General features: G+C 45.2%; 2 protein-coding genes across 2 annotated transcripts in view; both read right to left on the bottom strand.

Moving 5' to 3' along the window:
• CC84DRAFT_1193195 (ankyrin) overlaps positions 1–1651 on the bottom strand; it is a gene marked incomplete at its 3' end in the record, with an annotated part of 2517 nt that extends 866 nt beyond the window's left edge. The window contains exons 1-3 of the mRNA XM_018181281.1: positions 1241–1651; positions 893–1191; positions 767–856 (exon numbers count right to left, since the gene is read on the bottom strand). Coding sequence (XP_018039686.1) covers positions 767–856; positions 893–1191; positions 1241–1641 — 790 coding nt within the window. The 5' untranslated portion in view covers positions 1642–1651. The remainder of the gene's footprint in view (positions 1–766; positions 857–892; positions 1192–1240) is intronic.
• A 2699-nt stretch (positions 1652–4350) lies between these two features.
• On the bottom strand, positions 4351–6912 carry CC84DRAFT_1171915 (uncharacterized protein; the record flags this gene model as incomplete). The annotated part of the gene is made up of 8 exons (XM_018179939.1): positions 4351–4376; positions 4412–4518; positions 4574–4936; positions 5175–5263; positions 5461–5614; positions 5646–6580; positions 6669–6690; positions 6791–6912. The coding sequence occupies 8 exons, from the start codon at positions 6910–6912 to the stop codon at positions 4351–4353; spliced, it is 1818 nt and encodes a 605-aa protein (XP_018039685.1).
• Between the last annotated feature and the right edge of the window lie 2829 nt (positions 6913–9741).

Here is a 9741-nt window from a genome sequence, read left to right as displayed (position 1 = left end):
GGTGAAGCACTATAGAGTAGGGAAAAGTATCCCGACTAGGTAGAAATAGACAGCGATAAGGAACGATACCTAAAGTGTTAATAGAAGAAGAAGGTAAGGATAAATAACTATCTCGCACTAGAAGCTTACGACAACCACGACGTATCTTTTTTAGACCTAGGCTCCGGCAGGAAGACGCCTTCGTAGAATTAAATGCCACCTATAGTATGGCATTAATCAAGCTACTAGTATAGCTTAAAGGAATACGGGCGAAAGCTCTTATAGACTTAGGGGTAGGGAAAAACTTCATATCACATAAGGTAGTAAGGAAAGCCGGACTTACTATACTAGATAAGAAGGAACCCTACACAATCCATGTCACATCGCCATTATAATTGGCTTATTTCATCGCTTGCACGGGTCCATGGGTTACCCCACGTCTGGCGCTTGGGAACACCCATCAGTCACATACTTAGATGTTCTATTATTAGATACTGGGGTTCGATGTTAACGGCAGTTACTGCTGGCGCATGGAGGCTCGTTTTAGATGACAGCCATAAAGTCGGGCACCAGAACGTGTAAAACAGACCGTGAACTCGACGACAAGAGAAAGAACATAGGGTCCAAGAACAAAAGCCAGAGGGGAAGGTTCTGCAACGGGATTCGTAAAACGAGGTCCAGGCTATCAATATCATACTCCGGTAATTTCAAGCGAGACGACTATCTTCTGCTTCCTTAAGAACACGGATCACTTCCGCCACACCACCATTCTACTCCGCCCAAAAACGTGGCGTTCGCCCTTTGCTATCCAACTTCAGGGGGTCGGCGCCCATCTTCAACAAGTACTCAACAATGTCTACCTTCCCGTCCTCTGCAGCTCAATGGAGCGGTATCCCAAGCCCAAATGGCTTACGCTGATAGTATGACTTCGGATCGTTTGCGTATTTGATCTCGTCAATTGGTGCACCTTTCTCTATAATCTGGCGGACTACATCTAGACCGTTTGGTTTGTTTCTTATAACAGCCCATTGGAGAAGTTCTCCGTAGTGTGGATCCGCTCCTCGCTGAAAAAGTAAGTCGATGATTTCGATAGAAGCTATATACATGGCCAATAATGCAGGTGTAAAGTCCCAATCGCAGCAGCTGTTCGGATCGGCACCGTAGTCAAGCAACCATGTGACCATCTCCTTATCAGAGGTACAGATAGGGATACTAAAACATGTGAGTAAAGGTCAAGTCTTATGAGGATTGGAAGTGATACCTCAACACAGGAGGCTCGTTTGGCCTGAGCGGCTGGTTGATGTCCAATCCATTGCGAAGGAACAATTCCAGTACCTCGAATGCTCGCGCACGCACAGCCGGCTCGACTGGAAGATAACCGTCTGTAACGTCTTCATCAAGCAGAAACTGCACCATTTCGACATTGTTCCGCTGAATTGCTTCGAGAAGCGAATCATACAGCCACCCTGGATGCGGTTTCTCCCCCACATATGCCACCTCGGGGTTGTGGAAAAGCTGCCGGACCTGTTCTTTGACACCATCAAAATTTCCATCACGAGCGGCGCGATAACATAGATCAACTTGTTCAGGCCTTGTATAGCGGGGGCGAAGATCGTCTCCCGGGGGCAGAGGTGGGGGCGGCGGGGTCTGGTGTGAGTTCATATTAGCAAATGTCAGAAAATTGAATCTATGGCCCGAAGAAAGGTTAGAGCTGCTCTAGTTATATGTGAGAGAAAAGTGGGGTTGACGTTGCACTAGCGCTAATTAATCTAAGTCGCTTACGAGGCGCTCCTAACGCTAATTCCGTGCAGCTCCCAAGCGAGCGCAGGACGGGCTGCACAGGGACGTATGCACGTCACACTTTTACCCTTGGGCATGGCCCGCGCCGCTTTGAAAGCAGGACGAGTTGGAGTGATAAGAGGTTTGTGCTCATGGATAAGCTCATACAATTGATGAATGTGGACGGAGTTGAAGTTAAGGCATCTTTTGTCTTCTATCCTAAGATATGGGAGGAGAAATAGGCAGACTTGAGGCTGTTGGTTACTATTGACGAGCCCACTCAACCACTAGTCCGTTCCATCTGTAATAGCACTTGTGTTCGGTACTCCAGGTCCAATTGGATGAGGTTTGCTGGGTTTGCTAACTTTGTTGCTACGAATGTAGTACTGTAGTTGTAGCAGGGGTTACCGTGTAAGACTGCGATGCTGTAGAAGTAGGAGCCTTCTATATCTCTTAGACCATTGTGCCCTCTATATACACTTGGACTGTACTGCCTTTAGCATCCATAAAAACTGAACCACGGTCGAGATGGTCTGTCAAAGTTGGGACTAGATATGTTTTGGAAATATCCACTTTCAAGCCCACGTTGCGTAGCTTCGTTTCCATAATTCTTTGCTGGTTGGGAAGGGCAACACTATCGCGATATACCGCGCAGACAACCCAAGAATGAGGACTTTTAGGTCTTACATACATAACATTGTCTAAACATCAAAACATAATACCATCACTTTGAATACGAAAGAGAAATCTTTCTTTCAGAATATCAAATTCTTTAATTCAGGCCCCATTTATGGGAACGCCCTAACATATTGTTAGATTATTACGGGTGTAGCACGGATACATCATGCGCGCTAGACTGCTGCTGCCTATTATTATAATCCTAGGAAGTCACGCGCTGATATCCCCCACTACGCGGAAGTCGCACGCGGATATCCCCCACTATTAGGACATCTCGCGCTGTTGGGACATCCCCTGCCATCGGGAAATCCCCCCGCTGTCGGGACATCCCCCACTTTCGGGAAATCCCCCCACTGTCGGGAAAGCCCCCGCTATCGGGAAGTCCTGGCACTACTGAGATGGTATGGAACATTGATGAAGGATCAGATAACGGTAAAGGATGGGACGACTGGTATATAATCCTCGTAGTCCTTTAAACGTTTCCTATTCTTCGTAGTCAACTTAAGTTAATATCCGAATTTTTCCAGCTCATCGCAGTTCACCGAATATACGTGTGAATCTGATAACTGTAAGGTACTTGGTACTGCCACGTCTCGCAATCCTAGCTGGAATGAAGCTACAGTAAAGCTAAACCAGCTTCTAGTAAGAAGGATTAGCGATGGATGCCCTCTAAGATCAAGAAATCCCATTACCCAAATCGACCTAGAGCATCTAGGCGCTTGGCAAGGCGAATCCAGCTTTACAAAGATGGGTAGGAACGAATTCACCCTCCTATATTAATTAATTCCTTGCTACAACCTACCGGAAGGCTATATATATGACAAATACGGTATTATTATTGCGGTAGAAGTTATAGACCTAATTGCGTTGATAGGAGATATACAACCCTTAATAGCCTAATCTAAACCATTAGGTAGTCTCACTAACGGTGCAGCGGCCATAAATCTGCCTACTAGTAATATCTCTTCTTTACTTAGTTCGGCCGAAAGTCCAGCCCTAAATAGGAGGTCCTCTTTGTCGTCGCTCTCCTCTCCAAGAACTACGCCACCCACTCACACCCTATTGTGGAGTACACCAGACGCGTGCGAATCTAAATCTCAAGAAAGTGGCACAGCTGCTATACCTGAACCTAATAATGTGTGGACTTTAAGTCGGCTTCACACGGCTCCTATATTATATAAGGAAGCTCTACTACTACAAGGAGTAAAGTTAAGCACGCAAACATCCACATCCAAACTAATTAAAAAACGCTAAGAAATCTTTTCTAGAGAGAACTATGCCTATGGCTGCGTTAATATAGTACCGTCTGGACTTATCTCTATTATAGAGCGTGATCAGCAGACTAGTACTTTAGATAATATCCAAATAGCTGTACAGTATGCATCCCAGCGGAGCCAGCTTTGTAAGTAACATCTTAGGTAGTACGCGTGCTGGGCCACAGTCGCCATATTGTGCCACCAGTCCCTTACTTAGAGTAATACTCAAACTGATACGCTGTCTCAAAAACGTCCAACATCCACAAAACGACGTCGGTTATCACTGCCTGCGCTGGGCCAGCCGTCCAGTTAGCTCGAGGTGAAGCTGCGGCCCCGAAGCGACTTGATTGCTAAGTCTATTCATAAAAGCCTTACTATAATGTACAATGAGCATCCAGTGCATAATTCGATAGGTGATGCTATCTTCGGGAGCAGGTACTATATTTAAGCCAGATCTAAGTACCATTATTCAGATTGTATTACCTAATCATTTAGTACCACCATGTCAAATGATACTTCATTTACAATAATGCCACGATGGAGCGTCTGCACGCACCGCCCGGACGCTACGTCCTAATGGCAAGATGTCCACTACTTTACCAATAGCCAAGATTGCCGTTAGAATTATGAATGTGCTCATCTGTTGTCACCGATCCAATCAGCCACGGTCGTCCACCTCAAGGGCTGAAAGGGTTGAAGGATACAAATTAAATACTCACCAAGATTCAGCTGCGTTTTACCCCAAGCCCCGCCCGCATTCGCACATTCCCCAGACAGTATCGGGTTGTTGAAGACCACGTTTCTGCAGGTTCTTTGGAAACCGGCTCTGATACAATATCTGGTTTATAATAATTCTTCTTGGAGATATGTGCGAGACTTACGAGTTCCAGACAAGTTGACCATTACTATTTCCTATGATGAAAGTGAGGAATATATTGGTTTCGTTCTCCCCTCCACCGCTATTTCGACAGGTGCATTTCATAAAGATGTTGCCACTAGGATTTTCAAAGGTCCCACAATTCCAGCATGACGCTGTGTAGCTTCGTTTCCCAATTTTGGAGTATGGGGCCGCGTTCGTAATGTCAACGGTGCCGTCCAGCTCAGGGACAGGACTAGCAGCAGTCAAGGCCGCAACAGAAGTGAGAATGAAGATGGCGAGCTTCATTTTGTTTACGAAGGATGTGGTGCTTAAGACAAACCAAAAAAACAGAGTGGGAGGGACAAGAGGGCGAAGGAGGTAGATGCTAGTTGGGTTGATTAATAAATCAAGACGAAGAGCAATAGGGCAGCTCCACAGGTCTTATTTGTTTTCCATTAAGCCGAATTACTCTATCAACACTCCTCACTTCATTCTCACTTCCATATTAAGGAAACTGCTTTAATTAAAGACCACACTGATTTGGTGGTCATACCGGATCCACGTAACGGGCAGACCTCTAAGTAATCGCGGGCAGACCTGCAACCAGATATGGTTAAGCTTACCTGCAGGCCAAGGCGCCATCTAATCGACCCTTGTTACCGCATAAAATACGCCTGAAATGGGGGATTGATAATGGCTGACTTGCGGTAATCTTGATCAACGCGTCAGCCAATTAGCTAAATCTATACTATAGGCAATAGTACAACACCAAATATCTGTTGATAGTAAATCAGCTTCTTGGCACTAGTCACCAGAGAGTGAATGTTCCTTTCTATATAGGAAAGCTTTGCGACGCGTACGCGTATGAGCGCGTAGGTGGCCTAAATACAAAGTCCGCCTGCGGGGTACCTTGTAGGTTCGGCTGCCCATAGTACTGCCCACCTTGGGTCGAGTTTTGATAATTGACTGGCAGCAGAGGCTGTAGATAAGGTACTGCTGGATAGTGAATTGCTGGCGGCGGAGGCTGTGGATAAGGTGCCGCTGGATAGTGAATTGCTGGCGGCTGTTGCCCGTAGAAGCTCTCCCGGACGTACAGCACTGGCGGAGGCCCTGGCGGAGGCACGTATATGGGTAACTGAGGCTGCGTAATCAGCTGCTGTACGCCAGAGAGCTGCGTTGATTGAGTGGGCTGCGTTGATCGAGGGCCCAGATCTACAAGCTGATCGTATGGCTGTTGCTGGTGACGTCTCTGCCTCTTGGCAGGCAGTACGAGGGTCTCCGGAGGTAGGTGCCAGCTAGCAGGCACCTGTGAGGGTGGCTCTGAGGGGTGGTTATCGTCAAGGCGCTCATTGAGCGTAGGCTCACGTTTTGTACTCCGCGTTTTACGCTTCGTACGGCGGACGATTGGCTCAAGGATACGCTCAGCCAGAGGCAGGTAGGGGTCTTGGGTGCGTACAGTCCACCAATGGACATCAAAATCAGCAGCTTGGAGGCTGATTGACTTACGCTCTTTCTCTAGTAGTACATGACTGCAAGGTAGTCCCATGATAGCCTGCCAGGTGCCTCTGCAATGCGGCATAACGTACGCCGGGTCGGCTGATTGTTTCAGGTAATCGCGTGCGATCGTGAGTTGTTTGTACGTGAGGGCAATCGTATGATCAGTTATCCGGCCATGGACAGCTGCAAATATGGGATCCGATGCTCGATAGGTGATTTTACTGGCAACAATATCATCTGCAAGCTGCCGATTATCAGCCCAATCGCTGTAGTAGGTGTTGAGGCGATCATAGAGGCGTAGTAAATCCAAATTACTGGTGCTCAGCCATTGTTTTATCCTGGCGTGGGCGCCCTCGACTTTGGACGTTGCCGTAAGCCCATAGTGGAGAAACTGATTAGTGTAGCAGCTGAGTAGGTGCTTGCCATGGTTATCCAGCCATACTCGACGCAGATAGCTCTCCATCCTAGGAGAGATCCTCTTGATACCCTGCAGTAGAAAGTCTACCTGCTCAATCGTCTCAGCGTTGAGCATCTAGTAATAACGTTGCATAAAGTCTTCAGTTTCTAGAGTATCAACCCACTTGGTGCCCTCACGATAGCGGCCAAGCTCTACCACACACATGGTGCGGGCGTATGCCTGCACTAATTTGTTCATATGCCACCTACATAGTAGATGTGGGATACCTGGGAAACTTGATGCCGCGGCGCTGATAGAGGCAAGGTCTCTATCCGTGATAATTACCTTTGGCCAGACTCTAAGTTGATCGAATAGCTTGTGCAGCCAGCTAAAAACGAGCCCATAGGCAGCCTCATCGCAGGTGGCCATAAGGCATACAGCGAGGTGCACCACCCGCCCAGATCCATTAGAACCTACAATATTAAGTAGTGGGAGGTTGTACTTATTTGTCTTAAAGGTGCAGTCAAAGAGGAGAGCATCTAGAGCCTTTTAAAAGGCCTTCTAGCAGCGTGGATGGGAGAACAGGAGGTAGGTGATATAATTGTTAGTGTTGACTTCGTACCTTGCGGGCCCTTATTAGATTTAGTGTTCCTCGCTTAGATCACGCTAGGGTCTAATTAGGCAAGATATATACCTAATTAGGTAACGTATATATTAGATTTATCAGATTTATAAAATCTGGAGAAATTGTCACGAGAGCAACGAGCAAGATATCTAAGGCCCAGGTAGGCTAGATTAATATACTGCATTCGGTATCTACGTGTAGGTACAAGACGTTGGATAAGGAGAAAAGGTCCTCTCCCCTATCTAGCGTAGATCTATCTTCTCGCTTCGTCGCACGCCCTCACTAAGGGTGGCTAGCGCCATGCTTTAACTAATTAGCTAGTAGACGGGCCACCCATCTAATAATCTATTAACTAGCTGCCAGCGCGCGATATCTCTAAGATATACTACTACCAGCAGTATATCCATGCTTGTTAGGTAGCCTCTAAGGTTACTATGACATTAGGTCCCTCCCTCTCTTACAGTCCAAGCTTGCGAGGATCTGTGTAGGTGTCTAGTTTAATGTTATTTTAGATGGCTATCTAATCTGCCTATTTAGGTCCTCTCTATTAGGGTACTTCTAATGGTACTCCTCTGCAGTAGCGGTGTTAGCAAAGTCGATTACTGGCTCCTAGGTTAGGTCATTATATCTAGTCCACTTGACCTAGTATTCGTGTCGTTTCTGGCGTTGATTGAAATGGAGGTCAACTATCCTCTTAATATAATACTCTGGTTCTGCGTTAACTATTACTAGTTTGGGTGGCTCTACCTACTATCCTAGTAGATAGGCGTTGTCTGGCTCCGCTGGCTAGAGTAGATTCACATGGAATATAGGGTGTATCCTCATTAATTTAGGCAGCTCTAGTTTATAGGTATGTAAGGAGACTACTGCGCTAATCTTATATAGGCCTATATTCTTCTAGTTAAGCTTCTTAGAGCGTCGTTATGTCCTTAGGTTTTGTGTGTCTAGCCAGACACGATCGCCTATCTAATAGATAGGCGCTGGTTATTATGTATAATTTATATACTCCTAGTGCAAGGCTTACGTCCAGGTTAGTTCCTTGCGAATAAGATCTACTATATCTTTCATCTTATCTACTATGCGATTGGTAGCAGCTGCGTCGAGTCTCTGTCTATAGGGCCTAGACACTATAGTGGGCGGCTCGAACCCCATATAGGGATTCTGGCCGTAGTAGATTAGGAAGGGCGACGCCTATGTGGACTCTAACACTATATTATTGGCTTCAAACTATACCATAGGTAGCCAATCCACCCAATCATCCTGCGCATAGCTTATATACGCACGTAATACCTACTTTATTACTATATTTGCGTTTTCTATTTATCTATTAGTCTCTGGGTGATACGCTAAGGATAATAGTGCTATAATCTTTAATTGGCTGTAGAGCTCTATCCAGAATGCTAAGACGAACTAGCTACCTCTATTAGAGACTATTGTAGTGGGTAGTCCTTGGTTGGCCCATATGTATTATAGGAAAAGCCGTGCTATCTCTAGCGTAGTGATCTCCTTATAAGGAATTAGGTATCTATACTTGCTTAACTAGTTAACTACTACTATAATGTTCGTGTATCCCTTAGACTCTAGTAGGTCTATCATAAAGTCTATAGAGATGTGTTGCCAACGTCGTTCTATAATAGGTAGAGGCTTTAATAGACTATAGTACTTATCTCTAGACGACTTTACCTTGTAGTAGGTATGGTAGTAGGCTATATATTGCTTAACCGTCTTAAACATCTTAGGCTAATAGTATTCCTGCTATAGGATCTCCAGCATCTTACCTCTACCTGGGTGGCCGCCTATAGGTGAGTCATGGACGTGGCGTAGAAGCTTAATCTTAAGTTTATTATAATTAGGTATTATTATATAATCGCGATAGTATACGTAATTATTTCTAATCTTATATTCGCTAAGTGTTACTCTCTTTAACTTGTAGGCTCCACTTTATAGGAGCTATAGCGTCTTGGTAATTAGCTTGTCATTTAGGTATTCATTATCTATAATCTATGCAATCGTCCTATCCGTGATTAATAGCCGCAGATCTATGGTAGGCTTAAATAGCTTGGGGCGCAATAGCGTCTAATTATGAGCTACCTATGCTCCTTCCTATACTAAAACGTCCTATAATTATCTTGTAAGCGCGTCTGGCTTCTTGCCTTACTTACTAGGGTAATAGGTAATTATAAATTGAAATTACGATAAGTACTCTAACCAGCGAGCTTATCTATAGCTTAGCTGCTTGGTCATTATAAAGTACTGTAGGTTCTTATAATCGCTAAGTACCTTAATGGGAAAGGTAGCACCTTCTAGTTTAGGCCTCCATTATTCGAAATAGCACACGATCGCTAGCAGCTCCTTATTATATATCTCGTAGTTGCCTTTAGTGGGGTTCATTCTCCTAGAGTAGTAGGCGACTGGTCGTAGCTCTCTATCCTTATCTTTCTAGGATAGTACTCTAGCTGTTACGTAGTTAGAGGCGTTAGCCTCTACCATAATGGGTAGCTCTAGGTTAAAGTGGCGGAGCATAGGAGCGCTTATAAAGGTAGCCTTTAGCTAATTAAATATATCTTGGTAGGCGTTACTAAAGTAGAATACTTAATCCTTCTTTATAAGGTTTACTAGTGGTGAAGCTAATCTTAAGAAATCTAGTATAAATTAATGATAAAAGTTTATA

Source organism: Paraphaeosphaeria sporulosa (genome assembly GCF_001642045.1).
Source record: "Paraphaeosphaeria sporulosa strain AP3s5-JAC2a unplaced genomic scaffold CC84scaffold_2, whole genome shotgun sequence".
Lineage (NCBI taxonomy): Eukaryota > Fungi > Ascomycota > Dothideomycetes > Pleosporales > Didymosphaeriaceae > Paraphaeosphaeria > Paraphaeosphaeria sporulosa.
Note: the sequence above shows the minus strand (reverse complement) of the source record. Positions and strands in the feature narration are given on the sequence as shown.